The sequence below is a fragment of the Tiliqua scincoides genome, chromosome 2 (assembly GCF_035046505.1).
Source record: "Tiliqua scincoides isolate rTilSci1 chromosome 2, rTilSci1.hap2, whole genome shotgun sequence".
Taxonomy (NCBI): Eukaryota; Metazoa; Chordata; class Lepidosauria; order Squamata; family Scincidae; genus Tiliqua; species Tiliqua scincoides.
The window spans coordinates 117,494,391-117,519,495 of record NC_089822.1 but is presented as its reverse complement, the minus strand read 5'-3'; the positions used below and the strand labels follow the sequence as shown (position 1 = coordinate 117,519,495).

At 46.7% G+C, this 25,105-nt stretch overlaps 1 protein-coding gene across 3 annotated transcripts in view; it reads left to right on the top strand.

The window, feature by feature from the left end:
• Nucleotides 1-22,575, top strand: part of HDAC6 (histone deacetylase 6) — a 36,709-nt gene extending 14,134 nt beyond the window's left edge. For all 3 annotated transcript variants that reach the window (XM_066613996.1, XM_066613995.1, XM_066613997.1), the window contains 21 exons: nucleotides 454-558; nucleotides 3,253-3,321; nucleotides 3,615-3,741; nucleotides 3,980-4,045; nucleotides 5,054-5,113; nucleotides 5,325-5,414; nucleotides 5,507-5,613; nucleotides 5,706-5,773; nucleotides 5,926-6,106; nucleotides 6,534-6,662; nucleotides 6,834-7,002; nucleotides 7,423-7,556; nucleotides 7,785-7,853; nucleotides 8,939-9,131; nucleotides 10,624-10,773; nucleotides 11,692-11,866; nucleotides 15,432-15,922; nucleotides 17,186-17,305; nucleotides 17,512-17,658; nucleotides 18,638-18,766; nucleotides 20,796-22,575. In XM_066613996.1, the coding sequence (XP_066470093.1) occupies nucleotides 454-558; nucleotides 3,253-3,321; nucleotides 3,615-3,741; nucleotides 3,980-4,045; nucleotides 5,054-5,113; nucleotides 5,325-5,414; nucleotides 5,507-5,613; nucleotides 5,706-5,773; nucleotides 5,926-6,106; nucleotides 6,534-6,662; nucleotides 6,834-7,002; nucleotides 7,423-7,556; nucleotides 7,785-7,853; nucleotides 8,939-9,131; nucleotides 10,624-10,773; nucleotides 11,692-11,866; nucleotides 15,432-15,922; nucleotides 17,186-17,305; nucleotides 17,512-17,658; nucleotides 18,638-18,766; nucleotides 20,796-20,864 (2,848 nt within the window). In that variant the 3' untranslated portion in view covers nucleotides 20,865-22,575. The remainder of the gene's footprint in view (nucleotides 1-453; nucleotides 559-3,252; nucleotides 3,322-3,614; nucleotides 3,742-3,979; nucleotides 4,046-5,053; nucleotides 5,114-5,324; nucleotides 5,415-5,506; nucleotides 5,614-5,705; nucleotides 5,774-5,925; nucleotides 6,107-6,533; nucleotides 6,663-6,833; nucleotides 7,003-7,422; nucleotides 7,557-7,784; nucleotides 7,854-8,938; nucleotides 9,132-10,623; nucleotides 10,774-11,691; nucleotides 11,867-15,431; nucleotides 15,923-17,185; nucleotides 17,306-17,511; nucleotides 17,659-18,637; nucleotides 18,767-20,795) is intronic.
• The last annotated feature ends 2,530 nt before the right edge of the window (nucleotides 22,576-25,105 follow it).

Genomic DNA, 25,105 nt, shown 5'->3' with positions numbered 1-25,105 from the left:
AGGACAGACATTGGGCAGGCGGGCCCATAGGTGGACCGGACCCAGGAGGGGGGTGGAGTCAGGATCCAGCACTTAGGCCGGATCCTAACCCCCTCCTGGGCAGCCTGGCCTAGTGCCAGGTTGCTCGATCTGCACTGCCTCTTTTGGTGGCGCAGATCCAAGTAGCCCCATTTGGGCCACTGCCGTCTTACCCAGGGGAAGGGTAGTTGATTCCTCTTGCCCCGGGTTGCACCGCAGCCAGTCCCAACCCTGTGCTGAATATGGCACAGGCCAGTCGGCCTGCCTGTTCCAGCACAGAGTAGAATTGGGCTGCCCATCACAGAGGATATTTGTGCCAGTGTGGCATTCAACTTCGGGTGCTCTGGCACCTCCTTCTCGGTGCTTTGATCTTACTGATGGCCTTCCTGTGGCTTTCTAGTTCTGGAGTTAGCTCATGTATCTTCTGGGTTTCAGACCACCTGGACACCATGCTCAGAGGGACAGGATGGATGGCTACTGCATGTTCAACAGCGTAGGCATTGCAGCCCAATATGCCCGACAGAAGTTGAAGGTGGAGCGGTGAGTGACAGCAATCCAGTTGAGGTGGACAGAGCCAGGTCTTCTTGGATTCACTCTTCAGTTTAGAGCAGGTGTTTTCAAGCTTTTGCCTCAGTGGAGAGACCAAGGAAAATGGTCCTCAATTTTTTTTTTGTGGGGGGCTGGGGGCTCAGGTTAATGGAGCTGCAGAAGACAGAGTCCTACCCCCAGTATCCCTCTGCAGTCTGGCAGCTGCTCATATTGAAAATGGGTGGAAATGCTCCCCAATTTAGGTTTCAGTATCTATTACCATTTCTTTAAAGTCAAATGCATTATGAATCTGCATTTTATGTAGAACTGTGAATGGCGTAGCAGCTTATTATTATTATTATTATTATTATTAACAACAACTTTATTTTTACCCCATCTTTCTCTCTGGAGGGACTCAAGGCGGCTTACAACAAAGGTTAAAACAAATTTAAAAACATGGTTTAAAAACAGATAAATCAGATAATCAGATAAAAGCATATTAACAACAGATAAAAAACAGATAAAAGCATATTAACAACATATCATAAAAACAGTAGTCAGATAAAAAGTATTCAGGTAAAAGAGCATAGAGCAGCAAATCATAAAAGGATCAGGCTTGTAACCAGGTTTAAAAAAAGATATTAACAGATGTTAAAAAGGCCAGGAACTCAGAAGGCTTGTCTAAACAGAAGGGTCTTCAGGCCTCACCGAAAAGTTTCAAGAGAGAGAGCAATTCTTAAGTCAAGGGGAAGGAAATTCCATAGCGTTGGTGCCACTACTGAGAAGGCCCTATTTCTTGCCGCCGCCCCACGTACCTCCCTAGGCGGCGGCACTTGTAAAAAGACCTTCTCTGATGACCTAAGAGGACGAGCCAGATTGTACAGGAGTAGGCAATCTCTAAGATACCCTGGCCCAGAGCAGTATAGGGCTTTAAAGGTCAAAACCAGCACCTTGAATTGGGCCCAGAAACGAATGGGCAGCCATTGCAGCCACTGGAGAAGCGGACTGACAGAGTCAAACCACCTACCTCCAGTAACTACACGGGCCGCCGCATTCTACACTAGTTGCAGTTTCCGAACCGCCTTCAAGGGCAGCCCCACAAAGAGCGTGTTACAATAATCTAACCTTGATGTTACCATGGCATGGATCACCGTGGCCAGGTCTGCACGATCCAAGTACAGCCGCAGCTGGCGCACCAGCCAAAGCTGAGCGAAGGCCCCCCCTTAGCCACAGCCACCACCTGGGAATCCAGGAGCAGCTGTGAGTCCAGGTGGACCCCCAAGCTGCGGAGCTGCTCCTTCAGGGGAAGTGCAACCCCATTCAGTGCAAGCCGATACTCCAGCACCTGCATCGAGGATTTCCGAACCAGGCGAGCCTCTGTCTTATCCGGATTTAATTTCAGCTTGTTAGCCCCCATCCAGATCCTCATTGCCTCCAGACAGCACTCCAAGACCTCAACTGCCACCCTGGAGTCTGGAGGAAAGGAGAGATAGAGCTGGGTGTCATCGGCATATTGATGGCACCCCACTCCAAATCCCCGGATGACCTCTCCCAGTGGTTTCATGTAGATGTTAAATAGCATAGGGGACAGAATTGAACCCTGTGGCACCCCGCACCTCAAGGGCCAGGGTGTCGAACAGGCATCCCCCAGCACCACCATCTGGAACCGATCCTCCAAGTAGGAGCGGAACCACCACAGAACAGTGCCTCCAACTCCCAACTTGGCCAATCGGCCCAGAAGGATATCATCGTCGATGGTATCGAAGGCCACTGAGAGGTCCAGCAGGACCAACAGGGACGCACTCCCCCTGTCCAGTCCCAGCGTAGGTCATCCACCAAGGTGACCAAGGTGGTTTCTGTCCCAAAGCCCGGCCTGAAACCAAATTGAAAAGGATCTAGATAATCCACTTCATCCACACTTCATCCACACTGGATCCGTTTCATCCACACCCTGTGAGCTAAGGGTGTGAGCTCACCAGGAGCCCCTCTCACTTCTGCTGCAACCTCATTATGTGGGCAAGCCTAATAGCTTCAGTCACCACCACCTGAAATGTGGGTATAATAATATTGACCTGACTTGCAATAGCTCTGTAAGGCAGTGTTTCTCAAACTGTGGGTCAGGACCCACTAGGTGGGTCATGAGACAATTTCAGGTGGGTCCCCATTCATTTCAATATTTTATTTTTAATATATTAGACTTGATGCTACCATGATATGTAACTGCATTTGGGGAAATGTTATAGACCTGTACTTTTAACAAACTATTATGTACGATTATATGTAAACTATTATATACTCTTTTAAATGATAGTAAAGGAAACTTACTCCTGGGTAAGTGTGGGTAGGATTGCAGCCTAGGATAGTTAAAAATTTTCCTGCTTGATGATGTCACTTCCAGTCATGACATCACTTCAGGTTCTCATTCTGTCCTGTTGGGTCCCAGTGCTAAATGTGTGAGAACCCCTGTTGTAAGGACTAGTAGGATAACATATTAACACTTGAAGCGTGCTGGTTCTTGTAAGTACCAAGAACTAGATAACTCAGCCAATCATATCTTATTCAAATAATTGTCCAAAATGCTGAAAAATAGACAGAAGTTAGGGGGAAAGAACAGGGGATTCATTACACGCATAGTGTGTGCTTTTTCAGAAACTGTGCTCTTGTTTAGTTCTCTTTGTTACCTCTTGTATTTCTTTCCCTTTTCAGGGTGCTTATTGTGGACTGGGATGTGCATCACGGACAAGGCACCCAGTATCTTTTTGAGGACAATCCCAGGTGCAGAATAAAATGGTGTCTCTTGATTTCACAGTGTGCCCGGGGGATTTCCATTGTGGATGAATGGGAACTGGCAAAGGAGGAGGCAGCCTAATTCTAGGCTACTTGTAGTCTGCAGGCTGTGGTGTTCTCAGCCAGTCTGGATTAACTCATTTTTGCCTGGCATACAGGTGTACATATTTGGTCCCTGTTGTGTATATGCAATGTTGGGCAGAAATGCCTGAAGAGGGTTGGGGCTTTGCTGGAGGGCAGAATTTCTTCTCATTGCTGGATCTGCTGTGTCTTCCCCCCAGTGTCCTTTATTTCTCAGTCCATCGGTATGAAGGGGGCAGCTTCTGGCCCCACCTTCCAGAATCTGACAGTCATGCTGTGGGACGAGGGCGAGGAGAGGGTTACAACATCAATGTGCCCTGGAACCAGGTAGGAAAAAGCAGGTGGTGTGGTGCCATTAGGGTTAATCTTACTCAGAACTGGGAAGAACTTCCCTTTGTTGCAAGAAAGAACCAGCTCAGTCCATTGAATTTGGATCTGGGCTCCAAATCTCTACTCAGTAGAAAAAAGACATTGGGCAGATCCAAATCTTGAGCTTGTGTGTGTTTAAATGGATTCTCTCTAGATTTGGGGTCTCCTGCAGGAATTTAACATCCTCTCTCCCTAGATAGGAATGCGAGATGCTGACTACCTCTCTGCCTTTTTGCATATCTTGCTGCCTGTGGCCTTGGAGGTAAGACACATGGCAGGAAATAATATCTGAAGGGATGGGTGATCTCTGTATTCAGTGGACATGTGATGACCTAGTGGAGCAAGACAGGTGTGGGCTCAGTCATCTTGTATGTGAATGGGAATGTGAATGTGAATTGGGATGGGGAGGAGAGACTGCTACCTATCACAGTTTGGGGTCACACGCACAACTTGCTTCAGTTCCCTTTATTCTTTAGGATTCCCCAAACCTATTAAAAGTTCTTTTCAGGTACAGTTGTTGATGTAAGGTGACTCTTTATGCTTTGAGTTTAAGATGACCACTTTATTTTATTTACCAATTTATACCCTGCTTTATCTCCCTAATATACATTCAAAGCAGATGATGCCCCTTCTCCCCCGCCCCACACCTGCACATGTGGATGGTTCAGGAACAGATCTGGAGCTGTCATGTGTCTCTCCATGCTCTCCTCATTATGCATAAAACACAGTGCCCAAACTGGGATACCATGTTTATTTGTATGCCTGATCTCCCTTACCTTGTAGTCCAGATCCAGTCAGAACACTGTCTTCTGAACAAACTCTAAGGGTGCTCCCTGAAGTCTTTGGATGGAACTCCCTCCTTTTCAGGGCATGGAATTCCTGAAAAACCAGCATTCCCTACCCCCCAGACCCATGCATTTTGGGCTGCTGCTTGCATTGCCATTTCATAGGTGTAGAAGGGTGAATCGTGAATTGCATGCAGTAGATCTGTGTGTTTTTGAAACAGTCAAGTGAGAAGTAGCTCTTAGTTCAGAGTTACTCACCTGACCTTGTTCTTCGGACTCCAGTAGACGTACCCAGTTTCCAATCCCTGTTATTGGTTCCTGCTTCCTGGCAGTTGTTCTGACAATTAGCTAAGAGCACATTTATCTGAAAGCCCTTCTAGGGCCTTTGGCTTTCATCGATCCCAGTGTTGCAAAGCAAAATTAACTGGCCAGTAGGATGACAAATGAGGTTTTGACCAATGCCTGTGTTTTTTTTTTTCCCCCAGTTTCAGCCCCAGCTGGTCCTGGTTGCCGCTGGTTTTGACTCCGTCATTGGTGATCCTAAGGTATGAAAAATATCTTCAGGAGGTTTTTTTCAGGCTTCGGTCTCAAGGGTTTTTTTTTTTTTCTACGTAAGACATAGGACAGGGTTTTTTCTGTGGCACAGCTTTTCCTTTTATAAATCAACCAAAAATGTGTCCTCTCTCCCACCTAACCCTCAAAATCTGTGCCTCTGGCATTAAAATAGGTGAGTCTGACCCTTCTTTGCATCCTTAGGGGGAGATGGCAGCCACCCCAGCATGCTTTGCTCACCTGACACATCTGCTGATGTCATTGGCTGGGGGCAAGCTAGTTCTGTCTCTGGAGGTGAGTAGCTTGCCCTTTCCACTTCTCTGCTGGAAGACCAGCTGCTCTGCCAGTGAAGGCAGTCTCATTTCTCCCCCCCCCCTTTTCTTCAGGGTGGGTACAATATCCAGTCCTTGGTGGAGGGAAGCTGTGCAGCCCTCAAGACTCTCTTGGGAGACCCTTGTCCTCTGCTGGAATCTCCCCTCGCTCCATGTAGCAGGTGAGAGAGGATCCTTTTCCTGCCTTGCTCCATCCCAAGCATCAAGCCTGAGCTCCAGCTGACTGGCCCTCTTCATCTTTCCGTCTTGACAGTGCCCTCCTCTCTGTGTCCCAGACACTTGCGGCTCACAGCAAGTATTGGAAGAATCTACGCAGGATCAGTAAGTGCCAAAGTCTTGCTCTTCTCTTTGGTCAGCCAAGATTTCCAAACCTCTTTTATAGCCTCACAGCCCTTTCCTGCCCAAGCTCTGCCGGTCCTCTGGAAAACGGAAGAATCCCCAAACTCCAGTTCTCTCCTCTCTCTCCAATTCAGGTGCTGACATGCTCCAGGTGGACCAAGGGGAGGAGACTGTAACTTCACCTTCAGCTAGCCCCCTGTCTGTAGATGAGGTCCTGTCCAAGTCAGCAGCTGAATTGAAGCAACCCCTGCCCCCTTTCTGCACAGGCCTGGTCTATGATGAGAAGATGACAGAGCATTACAATATGTGGGACAGGTAAGGAGTAACTTGATGCATGGCTTGGTAATTTGAATGGTGGTTGATGGTTGGCAACCTCCAGTCTCGAAAGGCTATGGTATAAGCCTACAGCACCCAGTATTCCCAGGTGGTCTCCCATCCAAGTACTAACCAGGCCTGACCCTGCTTAGCTTCCAAGATCAGACAAGATTGGGCATGTGCAGGGTTACAGTTGCTGATGTTTGCATCCTTTTTTTAAAAAAAAAAAAAATTCCCTGGCAAGTGCATATTGCCCCTTCCTTATTTAGAAATAATTGTAAACACAGCTAGTAGAGCAGAATGATGGAGAAACTTTAAATTCTTGCCCTTAGGGTTGGGAGCAGGGTGTCGCAGCTCCTTGAATTCCATCTCTGTTGGGGGTTCTGTCTCCCAGCTCTTCTGATTCTCTGTTCTCTCTTTTCTACAGCCAACATCCAGAGCTGCCCCAGAGGGTCTCCCGGATCTTCCAGCGTCACAGTGAACTACGTCTGACAGAAAGGTGCTGCCGACTCCCGGCCCGGCTGGCCTCTGAAGAGGAACTGCAGATGTGCCACAGGTGGTGTGGAGTTTTAGTGACTGGAGCCCCTCCCAGCTTGTATTTCTATCTCTTGGAGGGATGACAGGCTTCTAGTGGGTAGGGGTGCTGCTTACATTGGGAGGGTGTCTTTGTTTTCCTACCTACCATGGAGGAGGGAGTCGGGGCTCACTCTGTCTCTCATTTCTCCAGCCTCACCTACGTGGAGACGGTGAAGTCCACCGCCACCATGAAGCCCCGCGACCTCCATCGGCAGGGTGACCAGTACAATTCCATCTACATCTGTGCCAGCTCCTATGAGTGTGCCCGGTTGGCAGCTGGTTCTGCATTCAGTGCAGTACAGGCTGTGCTTTCCGGAGAGGTGAGCAGCACAGGAGCTTTCTGGGGCAAGGAGAGACATAAGGAGCAGTCATTGCTGGTAGTTGGTGCCGATCACCCTGGTGGCATGAAAACAAGAAGGGGAAATATTTTTTGCCAGTTTAAAATGGGTGGATTGGTTTCAGATTATACCTCTGAGACTGTCCTGTGTAGGATATTGGGGAGTGCCTACTTCACAACTCGATGATGGACTTTTAGGTCTTGAGACCTCAGCTGCTTAGTGGTGGCATCATCTCCATGCTGTGGGTTGTAAAGGCCTCTGGGCAGCTCTCGCCCTGCCTAGGAGCCTTTTTAGCATATCCATGCCCAAGTGGAGATAGACTTCCTTATTCAAGTGTCAGTGATGGTGCTTAACTTCTGTGTGACCGTGAATCGAAGTAATTATTCTGTTTGGGGTCCTCAGGTCCGAAATGCTTTGGCCATTGTCCGACCACCGGGGCATCATGCTGAATCAGACACAGCCTGTGGCTTCTGCTTCTTCAACTCAGTGGCCTTGGCAGCGCGATACGCTCAACGCCTGGCTGGGCGACCTATGAAGTGAGGTGGCCCCAGTGCTGGTAGTTCAAGAGCACAGGTTGCTCTGCAGATTTAAGCAACTCTAGCTGTCGAGATTCATTCTCTGACTTGGAACCCTGAGAATTGCTCTGTTTAGGCTGGGCAAAAATTCCTGGGGGGAATGCTTGACAGTTAATCTATATGCTTGAGTGTCCTTTAAATTTACAGCACAGGTATAGTTGCAGATCTGATTTTTGTCTTTTTATTCAGGGTGATGATACTAGACTGGGATGTTCACCATGGCAATGGGACACAACACATGTTTGAAGAAGATCCCAGGTACTGTGTGTGGTCTTTCCCTGCCCCTTTCAAGTCACTCTGACACTAATGTGGCCTAGTGATGGGGGGGGGGCAGGTTCCTGCTTGGCCACGGGTGAGCTTTCATTTTCATTTGGGTAGCTGTGTTGCTTTCTACTGAGGGATTTCTACTAGGGAGCAAAAGACTTCAAATCTGTGACCAGAAACCCCAGGCTTGGGCAACAGATATAAACTATACACATTATAGAAACTTTACACCTTTTACCTTTATACCTTTATACCCTGGGGGCTGGGGATAAGAATAGGCCCTCGGTTTGGCTGTACTTGTCGTAAGAGGTGACTAAACAGCCACGGGGTAGATGGGACTCATTAGCCTAGGAAGGCAGCTCATCTGAGAGAAGGAAAACTCTGATCCCAAACCTCCACTGCCTTGTGGCTACATCCAGTTATGGAAGAGGCTTCAGGAGTCAACCTCGAGGCAAAATCTGGAGCCGGAGTCCCTGAGGCAGTTCATGGCTGAACACAGTCATGTTCTGGCAACTCCTGCGACGCCGCTGGAACCAACCGTATTGGCTTCTGCCTTTCCATTGGACCATTTCAGCAGCATGGAGAGGGGGGATTTGCTGCATGGGTAACAGTCTGTCCTCCATATCTACTCTACCCAGGCTTTGCGCACTGGAGAGGACACTCTGTTCCAGAACCACCATTCAGAGCGCAATACCATAGTCTTCCGAGACTGAAGGGTGCCAACAACACCTTTTATATACTTGCCTTAATGATGCTGTGCATCAATTGCTAAACATCATTGTTCAAAAATGAACTGTCTTTTTTAAAAGTGAAAATTGTGTTGACTGTCCAATTTGCAGGGAGGGAGAGGCCCAGGGGTCACAAGAGTTACTAGTGTAAGGAGGCAAGTGGAGGTCTACAAGCATCCCTGTGGTCTTTTCAATCTTTAGGGAAGAACTTTCCAGTGGTTTCAGTGGCAGGCTGTAACCACATCCTGTGCTTCTTAGGCAGCCTGATATGGCAATGTTGAGAATGGAGGGGGTGGGGGGACAGGCCAGGCATTCATCTCCCTTTCTGATTACCTTCCTCTACTAATCTAGCGTCCTGTATGTCTCCCTCCATCGCTATGACAATGGAACCTTTTTCCCCACCTCCGAGGATGCAGACTATGATCAAGTTGGCCGGGGAGCTGGCGAGGGCTTCACCGTGAATGTGCCTTGGAACTGTCCCCGCATGGGAGACTCCGAGTACCTGGCTGCATTTCACCAGATTGTCTTGCCTGTCGGCTATGAGGTAGGGGATGCAACTGAATATTCTGGAGTTGGAGTGGGTGGGTCAGTACGGTGCTCCAATTTCTAGGAGCCACACACACTTCTACTTGTACTGCAGATATAAAACTATGTCAATTTAACTGATAAATTGACATGACTTCTCCTAAGTGCAGTTCAGTGAAGATGCTGAGAATTGTTAGATTGCTAGCTTAGAGATCATGCTCCCCCCAACTGTAGTTCCCTAGGAAGAGAAAAATTATTAAGCTACTCTGAACTCTGTAGTGTGACTATATCCTCAAATTTCAAATAACAATAGTTAATTCCAAGTGCGTTTTTCATACCAGCTGCCCAGCATGTCTGCATGTTCACAAATATGTCAGAAAGGATACAATGCTGCAGGGACTAGATAAGGGGGGTCCACGTGCACTTTTGTGCTCATTACAGTTTTGGGATAGGGATGAATTTGGTGCATGTAAGGGAAGGGAAAAGACTCCATTTATAGAGCAGGTCTAAGGGAGCAGGTGGCAATTGCTTTATCAGTAGATACTGGAAGCCACTAGGCCGACCAAAAATGGACTTGCACAGAATGAAGTGAGCAGAGACATGTTGCTGAGATGGAGGAGAGATGGTCCATGGACGAGAATGTTAAAAGGGCTTTAGGGTGAATTTTTGTTTAAAGCTTAACCCTTATTTTCTGTAAATAGGTACATTTCGTTTCCCATAATAAAAGAATTATTATTATTAACAGTATTTATATACCGCTTTTCAACCAAAAGTTCACAAAGTGGTTTACAGAGAAAAATCAAATTACTAAATGATTATTTTGTACAGAGAGCAAATGAGAGATTTTACTTTTTTAGCATGCAACCACAAGTTTCCCCCTCTCCCAAGAGCAGCAGAATAAAATATATTTGACAACCCAGGCTTCCCTATCATTATATATGAGCATTTTTCAAGTTTTCTTCACTCTCAAGATGAGTAGAAGCTAGTTAGTTAAGAGCAGAATTTGATGGTATAGGGTAAGCATGACTGTCACTAAAAATACTAGCTCCTCCCCTCTCCCTCAGTATCATCCTAGTAAGGCAAAGCTCATCACAGAACATCACATCTGGTATTTTCCCTTCCCTACGAGCAGCAGACATTGAACTGGAGCAGGCCTGGAGAGAACTGGAACGTGATGTTGGTGTGACATGCAGCATATTTCCTTTTTTACAGTACTAGGCAATACCAGGGAGACACAGGGCGGCAGTGGTTGCTTCTGCTTTTAGCGGCCATGTGTCTCTTCTGTCATGTAGTTCCAGCCTCATCGAAAAGATCAGTGTTAGGGCTGCTCTTCCGTGCTCTGCAGTCAGTCACGGTCATTCACTCATACAGAGAGATGGACAGGCCTACTAATTCCAGTGAGATGTGGACTATGGTGGTCATAGCCTTTTGCGTCCTATTTCTGCATCAGGGAAGCAGAGTGGATTAGCATGAGAGGAGTGCCCACTTTTTTGTCTTCTTTTTAATTGTAGTTTAATCCAGAGCTGGTTCTGGTTTCTGCTGGTTTTGACGCTGCTCGGGGGGACCCATTAGGTGGATGCCTTGTGACTCCAGAGTGTTACGCACACATGACCCACCTGCTCTTGGGCTTGGCAGGTGGCAAGATGGCTGTTGTGCTGGAGGTAGGCCAACTTCAATAACTTGGAAGGGTATGACTCACGAGCCAGCTTTGGGTCAGGAAAGCACCTGGCTGTCTTGGGGCAGGAAGGGAAGTGTGGGACTGGCAGCCACAGTAAAATAAAATAAAAATCAGTAAATATGGCAACAATTTAGGTATTTTTGTAAACGTAAACCTTGCAAACATGGGTTTGGAATGCTTGGAGTAAAAGGAGTTGGGAAAAACAGACGATCATGTGAAGAGTTGCCTCATCTGTCTCATGGAGTAAATGGTCAAGGCTAACAGCCTGTCCTGCTTGCAGCCTGTGCCAAGTTGGTGATGCCAAGTTGGTATTGGCTAAGAGAAGGAGCTATAACCTGGGTACTCCTGAGTCCCTCTCTTGGCCTAAGTCTCATCCCATTTGGCCCCCCCCCCCCATCGGAACTGTTGGGTGAATAATACTGACTTATCTTACAAGGTTGTAAAGGTTACAACAAGGTAATGAACGTGAAGTGCTTTGAACACCTAGGCAGTATGTAATACTAACCATGAATACTTAAGCACTATGTAAATACTAAGTACTGGTAGTATTAAACCATCTTCCATCAGTCTTTCCATTCCATTCCTTGTTCCTTTCTGTTTCATTTCAAATACAGCAATTGACATCTTGGTCTTCATTTGACACCCCAGAGACTGTTGAGGATGCCCTCTGTTTTCTAGGGCTGCTGCTGAACTTGATTTGGTGTTTTGGAAGCAATAAGGGCTAGAAACCTGCTTTTAGTGTGTTTAAAATTTAAAGTGGACACTTCTGAGATTCAATGTTCATGTAGGGTAGCAGGTTCCATGCCTGTGTTGTAGGATGTGAATTTGCATAGCAGACCTGCACAGAGACAACCAACTTGTTGCGTGATGGGTCAGGTCTTTGATCCTTTTCCTTTTCCAGGGTGGCTACAACCTAGAATCCATCTCTGAATCAATGACAATGTGCACACGCAGCCTCCTGGGGGATCCTCCTCCCCTACTGGGACGCCTCAAGGCTCCCCACCCCAGCGCCCTGCAGTCTTTGGCCCATGTTGCTGCCGTGCACCGCAAGTATTGGGCAAGCCTCCGACTGGAAGGTAAATGATCTGAGGGTCTACAATGCTGAATGGAGCCATTGTAGGTTGGCGGCCAAGTGTGTGAGCCATGGGCTGGGAGGTTCTCAGTTCTCATCTTGTCTCTTCCAAGAACTGTTGTTCTTATGTTCTTAACTCACTGGGTAGCAGGCCACAGAACAGTGGTAGGCCACTGTTTCATAATCCTGGCACTCCTCATCATCGGTCTCAAATCTAGGGTTACTAGTCCTGGGTGGTTATGAGAATTATTGGGGTAATGTGAAGCCTTCTGAGTACTTTTGATTCTCTGTCACACTATTCCAGGTGTCTGCACTCATCTGTTTTCATTCTTGGGACTATCTCCCCACTGTGGGTTGGAGAACTTTGGAATGGAGAAGGGAAATGGCTATCTTGGGGGAACCTTTGAGTGCACCTGAGGGATGACTCAACAAATGCTACATCCTGCTAGGAACACCAATAGGGACAAACAAGCTCTCAGTGCAGTTGTGACATTTCCAGCCCAGTCATTGCCTTCTGCCCCGTAGATCTGAAAATTCCAAGTTCCAACCACAAAGTAAACTTGTGCTTAGGGGATCCTGTGATGGTCATGTTACAGCCTGTTAAGACTGTTTTAAAAGGCGTAGAGCAGGGGTGCTCACACTTTTTTGGCTCGAGAGCTACTTTGAAACTCAGCAAGGCCGGAGATCTACCAGAGTTTTTTTAAAATCCCATTATAGTCAGTGGGGCTTACTCCTGTGTAAATGTGGACAGAATTGCAACCTCAGAGCCCAACCCTATGGTGTCTACTCAGAAGTAAGTCCCATGCTAGTCAATGGGGTCTACTCTCCGGTAAGTGTGGATAGGAGCTTTAGAGCAGGGGTGCTCAAACTTTCAACTTTAGGGATCCTGGACCTTTAAAATTGTGTAGGAGAGAATTTCAGCAGGTGCAGCTTGTCATCTGTGGGATGACAAGTTGCACCTGCTGAAATTCTCTCTTCTATACACTTGTTAAAGGTCCAGCATCCCTAAAGTTGAAAGTTTGAGCACCCCTGCTTTAGAGTCCAATCTTTTGCATGTCCCCTCAGAAGCAAACTCCATGCTAGTCAATGGGGCTTACTCCCGGATAAGTGTGGAGAGGATTGCAGCTTGGGTGCCCAAGCCTAAGCCTGTCTCCTCAGAAGTAAGTCCCATGCTAGTCAATGGGGCTTACTCCCGGGTAAGTGAGGAGAGGACCGCAGCCTTGGGCACCTGCATCTCTCAATTGCTGCTGAACTTCCCCAGCCAGAGGCTGCCACCACCCTGCATCAGCGGCACTTCTGAGTGGCTCCAAGCAACTCCTCCAGACAGTCCCGGGCTGCTCCCGAGCCCTTCTGGAGACGCTCCTCAGGTTCTCCAAGGCACAACCGAAGTTCTGCTCCGAGCCTTCCCTGCAAAGTCAAGCCCAACCCTTGTTTAGCTCCACTACAGTTACCTGGGTGTAAGAACCATTGACTATAATGGGACTGACTTCTGAGTAGACAGGCATAGGATTGATCCTATGCACATTTACCTGGGAGTAAGCACCATTGCCTATAATGGAATTTAATTCAGGGTAGAACAAGCATAGGACTGTGTTGTAGGGCTGCAATCCTATCCATGCTTTCCTGGGAGCAAGTCCCATTGATTATAATGAGATGTACTTCTGAGTAGACATGCGTGGGATTGGGCTCCAAAGCCCATTTTATCAGATGCATAAAGTGTCTGCATTTAGCAAACAGAAGCACAGGGGGATACAAAGAAAAAGTTATAGGGGGAAAAAAGCGATTAACAGTACAGTTTTCTGCATGTTTACTCAGAAGTAAATCTGTGATCAAAGGATTCACCTCCAGGGAAGTGTGAAGTGATGGTACAAAACAACCTTGCAGTTCCTTTGGGACTGAATTGAATATGTGGCTCAGTTTTAGTTCCACGAAGCCAGAGCCCCATCCTATGCATGTCTACTCAGAAGTAAGCCCCATTAGAGCCAGTGGGGCTTCCTCCCAGGAAAGTGTGGACAAGCTTGCAGCCTCAGAGCCCCATCCTAGGCATGTCTACTCAGAAGAAAGCCCCATTAGAGCCAACAGGGCTTACCCCTGTGTAAGTGGCTAGCACTGCAGCCCCAGCCAGGCTCCTTCCCACACATACCTTGGGGCAGAAATCAGCAGCCTACCTGCTGCCCCCGAACCAACCTCTCCGCTCCCACGTGGCCCGGTTGGGAGAGGTCTAGCTAGAGCTCCGCAATGATTAGTGAGGGCTGTCCTGCAAAGTCAAGCCCAACCCTTTAGCAGCTAAAGGCAAAATGAGTCGATCGCAGAGCCCTTAGTCTAGTCTAAGGGCTCCGCGATTGACTCATTTTGCCTGGCGATCGACCGGTAGCTCGGGATCGACGTGTTGAGCTCCCCTGATTTAGTGAGTGTCTTCCTCAACTGGCCTCGAAGAAGAGTTGCAACTCAATAGGAGTACAGAGAGGAAGGAGGCAGGGCCTGGAGGTGAGAGTTCAGAGTGGTGGAGGGCAATTAACAGCTGTACATCTTAAGCATTGTGGGAGGGGTTTGAACATAACAGGCCCTGTAGTCCTGAAGACTACAAATGTATTGGAATGCAACAGATGTTTACAACTGAAACTACTTCCTCCACACTTGGAACATATATTTACCTTCCCTGGTATGGAGAAGAAAGCAGGAGGCAAGGAAAAGAAATGTAGGGGAAAACCAACTATGGAAGAAGCTGAGGCTGGTACTCACTCAGCTGTGGTGCATCTTTATGGCCACCTGTCCATGGATGATGTTCCCTTCTGGTGGGAAGGAAAGAGAATATCTTGAAGTTGAGTCGGAAGGGAAGGTCACAGAATGTGATTGGGTAAGCGGCAGCCTTTCATCTGGAAGGAAGCTCCAGTAATAGTTTGGATCCCTCCCAAAATTGTGTAAGGCAGTGTGCTGTGGTACCTGAGGGCACCATGACAAACTCACAGGGGCTCTGTGGGATGTCCCTGGCATTCTTCCTGGCTCTCCTGAGCACTGCCATCCTGGATCATGGAAGATCTCATGCGATCAAAGATGGTGGCACCCATGAGACCCTGGAAGAAGAGGCTGCTGTGAATTAAGGGCGCCATGACTGTGGTAAGTTTGGGAACCATGTGTGAGGAAATAGATCTGTTTAGTCCCCAGGGGCAGGGGAGACCAGGGGCTTTTGTGATGACAGCAGGCGCTGCACCAATCCCCAGGTTTTTCTGTGGTTGCTGCAGCACACCTAGCAACCAGCAACGTAGCAACGATTGATGTTGCAGAAGCCTCCCTTGACTATATAACACAGCCACAGGGATGGGCTCCAGCAGGTTAGTACTAAAGGGAGGAGAGGAAGGAAGGAGTAGGAGGACAGAATCAAGGAAGATGTTACGGGGCTAAGGGTAAGTGAGGCAAAACAAACTGAGAAACTTCCAAGGGAAGTTGGAGCAGTTACTCATCAATCTTCTCATTTACAGCACAGCTTTGTCACCCTATTTCCATAGGTGTTCCAGCATTTTTGGTGGGCATCTCACTTGTACCAATAATGTTATGTCTTCCCCCACTAGTGCCTGCTATTCTACGGGAAAAGCCCAGGACCCGGGCTGGAAGAGGAATTCCCATTCCAGATGAAATCCCCAGAAAAGACTCCCCTGAACTGATGACAATCCTCACTGCTCAACCTGTAGAGACAATGTCTGATGAGGCTGCAAGCCCTACACCTCAGCCTGTGGAGACTTCGGTCAATATGGTTGTCAACTCTACACCTCAACCTATGAAGGTTACAGTGGTTGTGATCACAACCCCTACAGCTCAGCCTGTGGAGACTGTGGATGATGCAGTCATGGCTTTGGGCTCCCTTCAGCTAGAAGACAACCCTGTGGAGGAGAGTGAGACGGCCTCAAGTTCTCTCTCTCCTGACTCCAGTCCAGTGGGTGGGGCTAGGCAGAAGGACAGAAGCTCCCCTGACAAGGCTGAGCCGGCTGAGGATATCAAGAGAGGAGGCTTGTCAACAGAAAGTTCTTCTGGTGAAGCAGAATCTTCTGACAAAGAGGCAGAGGTAGGTTTCTCTAGGCTGGTGCTTGTCTCTAGGTTTCTCTAGGCTGGTGCTTCAGGGAATGCTTTCTGCATCTGCTCTTTGGCACAGAATTCCTAGGCATTGCAAAGGATTCTGGGCCATGTTGCAGCTGCATACTCAGGCCATGGAGTTTATTGGCTAGACTTGTTGGGCTTCACCATCCCCTGCCTTGTATGAGCAGAGTGTGTCCTAGAACACACCAAACACTTTCCCTATGCTTTGCACTTTCCCTATGCATTGTAGGAGAAAGATTGATAGAGGTGAGGAAGATGCTTTCCTGGGAAACTTGTTCTCTATTCTGCTGTTGAGGAACCTGTAATTATGATGATCATGTAACTTGAAGACTGAATTGAAAGGAGAAGTTTTCAACTTCTCAAACTTGGGTGCCACATGGAAGCCTCATCTGATTTTTTTTTTTGCATGTGTCTGTCCTTTCCTTCTCCCTCCCACCCATCAACCCCACAGTCTTTCTCTCTTAAGCTGTTTTTAAAAAATGCTTGCAGTGTTGCTGAAGCTGGAGTCACAAATCACTTGTGGGTTCCAAATCTACCAGTTGAAGACTGGTGCCCTAAATAGCAAGCCTGGAAAATGTTTTTAAATGAGGGCATCTTATTTCAGAATTTTGTTTTGGGTGAATGGGCAGGAACTATAGGGTCAGGGTTCTGCATTTGTATTGAGGGGGATGATTGAGAATTGCCATCTTAGAGTTAGAAGGGGCCTTCAAGGCCATCCAGTCATAGAATCATAGAGTTGGAAGGGGCCTAATAGGTCATCTAGTCCAACCCCCTGCCTTAGGCAGGAAATCCTCTTAGAGCATCTCCAACAGGTGCTTGTTGAACCTGTGCTTGAATATCTCTATTGAGGGAGAGTCCACCACCTCTCTCGACAATCTGTTCCACTGCCAAACTGCCCTGATTGTCAGGAATTTTTTCCTGATGTCCAGTTGAAATCTCCTCTCTTGCAGTTTGTACCCATCAGTTCTAGTTCTACTTTCAGAGACAGATGAGAATAAATTATTCGCACTCCAACTCCTTGCTATTTGGCCCAATCAGGAGTTCCATACAAACCAAAATGGAAGAGAGCGTTTCCTCCACCCCCTCCCACTTCAGCAACTGCCCCACCTCTACTGAGTGAAGTGTGGACTTGCAGGTGGTGGTTCTGGTACAATAGCAGGACTTCAAATGCCCCTGTTTTCAAGGGAGCATCTCAGTCTCCTTCCTCTTGTTTTCTCACTTCCACCCCCAGTCCAGCCAGGTGAGCCCACAAGATCTCCCCCCTTCACCAACTGAGATGACTCTGCTTGATGAAGCTGCAGGTGGCTGTTCTGCTTTCTGTGAACTGCTTGGAGAAGATCTGAAAGACACAGTGAGTGTTGGGGAGCCAGGATAGTGGCGGGGAGGGAGGAAGAAGGTTTTGAAAAATAACTAATAGAGAAGGATTTCTTCAACTTCAAGGAGATTGGAGACTGGGCTGGCTTATATGCCAATAAAGGTATTATTGTATTGTATTGTATTGACTGGGATGGCTCCCAGGATATATGGATTATATACTGCTTTTATTCCCTCCTCCAGGGGCTGTTTTATGCTGTGACACCTCTACCATGGTGCCCTCATCTTGACTCAGTGCTACCTGTACCTCTGACTGGCTTGGATGTGCTGGAGCCCTGTGCAGAATGTGGGAGCCAGGATGAGAACTGGGTCTGTCTGATTTGCTATAAGGTAAACTGTCTGATACAGTCTGCCTCAGCATGGAGCGTGATGTGCCTGGAATCCTTGAATTTGGTTCCCTTGTTCAGTCATCAGCTAATTTTGGGTGGTCTTAGGCAAGTCATTCTGCTAGCCTGGAAAGTGGAATTAACCATGTCTGGTTTAAGAGAACTTTTGAGGAAGATAATGTTAGAATTGTATTCACGCAGCCTACTTACTGATATAGAGGAGCAGAGGATCAGGAATCAAAATACAGCAGGAATTTTTAAGGAAATTGTAGTAAGTTAATCAGTCTTTATATAAATTGAATACATCTGCATAAATTTGCATATGGCTAAAAACATTTTGAGGGAAAAGTACTTTGCTTTTAGATGATGTATTCATGTGCTGTTGGAGGTGGCAACATGGAAGAGGCAGTCCCTGCTCTGTGCATAAGAGAGAAGAGGGAATGCTTCCTTTTATGGTGGTGCTTGCCATCTTCACTTTGGAAATTGTCTTCCCAGTGCTTTAAAAAAAACTGCACGAGCTCCCAGGATTCAGAGCATAATTCCAAGTGCTGGTGTTTACTTTTGAAAGCCCTACGTGGTTTGGGACCTAAGCAGCCTGCTCCTTTCAGAGAGACAGGTATCAGATACCTGTGTGGTTGGCAATAGCGAAAGGCTTACCTTATTTCCTGGGCCTTCTGATAAGACTGTTTAGTCCTCTGAGCTTTTTTTTAATAGTCTGCTATGTTCTAAAATTCTTTGAATGTTATTGTGTTCTTGCTTTTGTATTTGGCTAAGTCACACTGAACATTCTTATTTTGAAGGGAGGGATATAGATTGCTTAAGTAAAGGGGGGGAATGTAGCTGTGTGGACTGGGAATGGGATTGAACTTTTTGTGACTTTTTGGATCCAGACAGTTTTAAAATCTTCTGCAGATGGATATTGGTCCATTCTCTCAACTACCTTCCATCTTTGCCTGACTTGTTCATCTTTGCCTCCTGTTCAGGTTGGCTGTGGCCGCTATATCAATCAGCACATGGTAGCTCACAACTCGAAGACTGGGCATCCACTGGTACTCAGCTTTGCAGACCTTTCTGTCTGGTGCTACGAATGCCAAGCCTATGTCCACCACCCAGTGAGTTGTTTGTCATCTGCTCCTCTTCTTCTATCCAGGGATTTGCCTTTCAACTTTAAAAATATAGAATCAACACAAGATAGTCACTTGATAGAATACTGTTAATCTTTCCCCCAAACAGGACCACAATAGAAGTTAAAGAAAATTGTGGTGGATTCAAATCCCTTGGTCAACACAAATAGTATATAGCCATCCATGCTGCATTCATTGGAAGTTAGTGTTACAAATCCTAACCTTATCAAGAATTGCACAGACCCAAAATGAGAGGGCTTGAGGTCAGTGAGGCAGAGTTTGTGCCTTTTCTCATAACTGCCTGCTCTATAAGGTTTGAGCAATACAGCTTTTAAGGGAGTTCCAATACCCAGTACAATTTGATCAGCATGTATGGTTTACAGTTGTACTGGGCTGTCTGGGTGATAACCAATTCTAGGTATATAATGTGTGCTTTGTCAAGATGTGGCGGTAGTAATTTCCCCCAATCCACATGATGGCCCTGCCACCCCCATAGCAGCTTTCAAACAGAAACACGAAGTGAAGGCTGTATGTCTGTCACTCTCATCTTTTATTAGTAGCTTTAAAGGGAGTAAGCTGAGGGTGTGTGGATGGAATATTCCATTTGTATTGATAGGAAATCATTCTCTGATAGGTAGAATTGTTCCATTAATGTAGAATCTAGAGGGATTTCTCTTCCAGCATGTGCATGTTCTATTTTGTTCCATTCCATTATGCCAGTAGTTGAGCAAATGTTTACCTTGTGGGGAAAGTTCAGTAAGCTACTAAATGGAATATCTCTGGTGGTGGTTGTGGTAAAATGTACATCTCCAAAAGGGAAGTGTGTGTGTTGGGGGGGGGGATGGTGGTTTTGAGACCTATTTTTAATTGGTGGTTATTTAATGCAGAAACTTGATGAAGAAGATTCCTGGGTTTTTAGCTGGAGCATCCTTGCTCTATAGATTGCCTGTCCCAGGGGTGTCAAACTCACTTCATATAGCAGGCCAAATAGCATTCATGGTGCCTGCTGAGGGCCAGAAATGACATCATTAAGCAGGAAGTGACATCATTAAGCAGATGATGACCAAAAATAAGCACTTTGTTCTCAAGTAGGAACACATTAGCTGCTAATGACAGAAGAAAAAACACACAAATCTAGATCATATTTTCAAAATATAGCCCAGTTATCATACGAACTGCTCTTTCAGTAGTGCTGCTTCTGCCAAGGTGTCACTTTGCAGCTCAGCAGCTGAGAGGTCCTCTGTGGAGTGACACCTCAACAGACACAGCGCTGCTGAAAGGAAGGTCCACATGATGATTACAGTCTCCCTGTGCCTCAGCAGAGACTCCCTCTCTTACCAGTCTTGGTCTGCCTCTTCCCTTCTGATGCCTCCTTCTGTCTCTTCCTCCCTGAGCCTCAGCAGAAGCAGTGCTGCCGAAAGAGCAGCACAGGGATAGCCCAATTATCATGTGGACTGGATAAGTAGCTTGCATGGGGCATTTTCAGCTCATGGGCCTTGTTTGACATTCCTGGTTAATACTGTAAAATAAGTCTTTAAAAAAATGAAAAAAAACCAAGCTGAAAACCATTTGGGAAAGAGACCATTGAGAGTCATTGTCTAGGTAGTGCAACCTGAAAATAGTGAGGCAGAAAACGTACCAGCTATGAGTCACCATCTACTTTGGTGGTTTCATGGCACTGGGTAATGTATTGCTATTGTTTGTACTGGAAAGTATTCGTGATTGCATCTTTCCTTGTGAAAGGAAGAGTAGAGCAGGGTACTCACAATGGCTCTAAAACGTAGGTTAAGATTGAGAGTGCATCTCATCTAAGGCCACCCAATAAGCTTTCCAACTGAGCCCTCAGTCAGTGTATCAGTCCAACCACTACACCGTGCTTTTTCTCATCCTCTGTGTTGCTAACGGTGTCACTATATGAGCTTACCTCTCTTGGATTTTCTGTTTTCTGGGACTCAGTTTTCTATTTGGATTGTGTATTTGTGTATGTGAGGTTGTATAAGTGTTTTTTTTTTTTCAGGCTCTCTTTGAAGCCAAGTGTCAAGCTCACAAGATGAAGTTTGGAGTGGACATGGCCGTACCTTCCTAAAACGACTCCAGGAAGGAGCAAATAACAAATGCAGCACAATCTGTCATTCCATCATTTGACCTCAGTGACCTGAACCTGATGCTTAAAGGGCTCTTTGATGTGCCAAAAATAGTCAGCAATCATCAATGCAAGACCACCAGCAGCCATGAATCAAACACCAGCAACCTCACTGCTTCCACTAGGACCAAGAATATTCTCCTCCCCCACCATCCTCAAAAGAGGTCAAGAGTGGCGCATTGCATCACTGGGCACAACCAAGTCAGACTGTAGCAGAGATACTTTCACTTCCAAATTTTGGAGGGAATTGGCTTTTCCCAATGCTGAAAAAGCATCAGTGCGATTTGTTTTTGTGATGGGTGGGGTGAACATCTGTCTATCCTTTCTCCTTTTCTCTTCCACCTCCAGTCTCTTTTGTATTTCAACAGATCAGTTCTTCCTCCTGTAACAATGGCTTTCTGTTCAGCTGGGGGGAAAACCGTACTGAATTTGCAGGCAGGGAGTGGGTCGGTGAATGTGGAGAAGCAGAACTATTGCTTCTTTTTCCCTTTCTTTCCCTTCCCCACCTCCCCATCAAGAATTACCTGCATCTAGTTGAGAGGGAGAGAGAAGCATGTTTTGATACATGGGATGGCAGTCTTTGGTTTACTGGCTCAAAGGCTCTGGGATTTGGTCCTGCAGTAAGGGAATGTTCAAGGAGCTTTAAAAAATGGGATACAGCATCTTTGCTGCCTAGATTAGGGGAATAGAGAGGTGGGAGCTGAAAGATGTAATAGACCAGACTCTCTTCTGACCCTGACAAGGACTTCAGTCGTGTTTCTGAGGCTAAAGTCTTACGTTTAACTTCAAAGGTGGTGGCAGCAAACTTCATGTGTTTGTGTAAATGAGCGAGGGAAGCATTCCCAGAGCACAGTGACTGTGGCCGCCGCCTCAGAAACACTTGTTTTCAGGTGCTTACACTAATGACTCAAAATGGTCATGTTCCATGCATAAGAAGCCTTGCGTGCACTCTGCATCTCTTGGAGCTCATCCCAAATGGGCGGGACTGTGTCCACCATGCTGCAGAAGACATGAGAATTGGACTGCAGTTAGCAGGCTGATGTTTAAGAGTGGGGACAAGCAGGAAGCTGGGCTGGCTCTGCCAAATGGCAAGTGGAAACCCCGCTCTGTTCAGTGATTGGGGATGGTGGTCACTGCTTGTTCCACAGTATTTCCAGGTTCAGATTCCAAAAGAACCTGAAGGAACTTAAGTATGTAAATTGAAAGCCTTCCTTTGCCACCCTCTCTCGCTCAGCATGGTTGGAAGCCACCTCTTGGAGCTTCCTAGCAAGCGCAAGTTGCTCCTGTACCCGGAACCAGGTAACAACTGAATGGGGGTTGAATGGGAAGGGGCAAGTCTAACTTAACCTCTCTGTCTTAAAAAGATAAGGGGGTGGGTGGGTGAGAGAGCCTGGGTTGGAAAAGGGATAATTGGGGAGGATGGCAGGGAGGAAGTGGGGCATGTTGCCAGGACTGGCTCCTGTGGGGTGGGGGTTGGACATAGACTGAACTTGTATGGGTATTATGGAAGGGGGAATGGGAGTGGGTGGATGCTATCTATAGAAAGGGGGAGTTTGTTATGTTGGAGCCTCCTGAAAAGTTTCTTTGTGTATGTTTCTCTGCTTCATTTTATAATTCCTTTTGATTATTCAAATAAAGTGTTGCTGTACAAGTAGCTGTGATCATGTGTGTTCCAAATTTGAGGATATTGAGGCAGCTTGATGCCGTGTTTTAGCTGTTAAATTGTGGGACAGGTCAGTTCTGACCTACCCCTCCCTGTGAATTGTCACTGATACAGATGCTGCTTTCACTGTTTGCCAGCACCGTAGTGAACTTTTGCATTGGTCTACACTCGTTGGAGAGGCTTCAGCCACAACCACCATCACCACCCTGTGGCTGCAGGGAGAAGTCTATGCTCCACCACAGAGGGCTGGTGGAAGGTGGGGTTCTGATGTGTTTTCCTCCCCCACTGGTTTCTACATGTGTGTTTGGGTTTGTACACCAGTATGGATACTAGTGTAGTGTTCTGCTGATACTTGGGATGTGTCTGTTATGTGGAGGGGACCTAAAATATGGCAGCTTTCAGTTCCTCTCTGTTCATGGCTCCACCCCATCTGAGTGCTGTTGTGTCAGTTGTGAAGTTATACTGACACTGAGGTGTGCTGGGGTGAATGAATAAACCTTTATTAGGCATAGATAGAGAAATCATAAAAGCAAACATAATTAGTCCCAATCCCATTTATCAGAAACGGAGTTAAGATACTAAATTATTAATAGAACATTTACAGTTCAACATAAAATATCAACATTTTTGACAAATTACATTAAGAAGGCTTAGAAATCGCCAAAAGTAAAAATTTAGAAATTCCCTCTAGCACATCTGGTGAGCAGTCATTTAGGAGACACTTCAGTTTTGCCTCTGCCGAAAGCCCATTCATTTTGCCAAGAAGTGGAGTCATGTAAGTGTGGCGGGATCTAGTGTGCCGAGGACAATAAAAAAGAATGTGTATGATTGATTCAACATTTCCCAAATTACAAGGGCAGAGGCGTTCTCTATATGGTATTTGCCTATATCTGCCTTCTGTGACCTTGGATGGAAACACATTGAATCTTGCCAAGGAGATTGCACGACGTTCAGAAGTGTTGATCAGAATACTCAGATAAGGAGCCATTTGCCCATACTTTAGCGGGATAGAGAAATTAAGAGGGGTGCTGGGGTGTATCTGCAGGCTGGACTGGGGCTGTACTGGCAGGGCTTTGATGCCACAACTAGAGTTGTGCCAGTGTTCAAAGGTGGCTATCATATCCTGTGCTCCTCAGAATAATATTTCCAGAGTAACAATAATAATAAAATAACTAGGTATTTATATACCACCTTTCTGGTCATCGGATTACTCCTCTGACTTCATTCAAGGCGGCTTACATAGGCAGGTGTTTCTAAATCCCTCAAGGGAATTTTTACAATCATAAATGGTTCTCTCTCTCTCGAGAACCACACATTTCAAATGGATCTTCCTGGTCTGATCTCACTTCTGGCCTCCAGTGCCTCCCACGCAGGCTGACAAGCAGCTCCTTCATCTCTCACATGGAGGGCAGCCAAGACGCTTTTTCACACACACCGAGGAGCAGATGGAATAACTCGTATAGGATTGGGCTGTTCAAGGCTTGCCCTGGATGTATTCAAGGGCAGGAGTTTGGCTTCTGCCCTCTTGCTTACCGTGAAGTCTTCAATTTGCTGGATGATAACTGAAGACTGTTCTTCACAATACTGACCCAAGTACTTCCTAGCCTTGTGCTGGGTCCACAGTGCTCATTCTTTCTTCTCCATATTGTCTCTGGTCTTGCATAACACTGTCATCCTCTGTTAGCTCTTCTTCTTCCACCCTCTGCATCCTGTTTTCATTACTCCACTTTTCCATCATCCTCCCTCAAAGCTCTCTCTGCACCACATTTTCTTCAGTCTCTGTATCCCCAGTTGTCACTTCCCTTTTTGTCCTTTTCTACCCCAAAGATCTCTGGTCTACACTTCAGTTCTCCCTTTTTCCTCCCCCCCCCCCATTTTTCTGTGTTCTCCTCGCCATGGTTAGCAGCAAACATGCTCCCAATAATTCTAACAGAGACAACATCTTAGGTACAAGTCAACCCTGGAAGATGAGTGAGTGTGTGGCAGTTTCCAACAGCTTGGAAAGATTCTACTATGTACCTCTGAATCCATAAAGAGAAAGACCAATGCAGGCATTCTTCTAACCCCAATTCTTGTTAGGCAAGCCTTGGGTATTCCTCCTCCCCCACAAAAAAAGGAAAAGGTAGCAAACAAGGGGAAATTGCAGTTTCCCCCAGGGAGTGCAGAATAGTCAAGGAGGAGGCTGCAATCTATTGACAAACCATGTGATGCTCATGTCTGCTGTAGCCATTTGGGTGCTTCTGACCTCTCTTGCCTTTCTGAGAGCTAGAGTGACACCCTACCTGCCTCCCTGGACGTAAGGCTACTGTTTTTTCCCCATCTCCTCCCATTTCATAATGACGAAACAAGACATTTGGAATGAACCTACAATTGGTGTTGGCAACGTCTTGCAAAAAACTTGTCTAGAGACATCTAGTTTCAAATTCTTTCTGGCCCGTAAGAGATTGACTCACCAGCCTTAGGAAACTATGGGCTTCATTACTACAAACTAATGTGATTGATGGCTGGTTCCTTTAAAAAG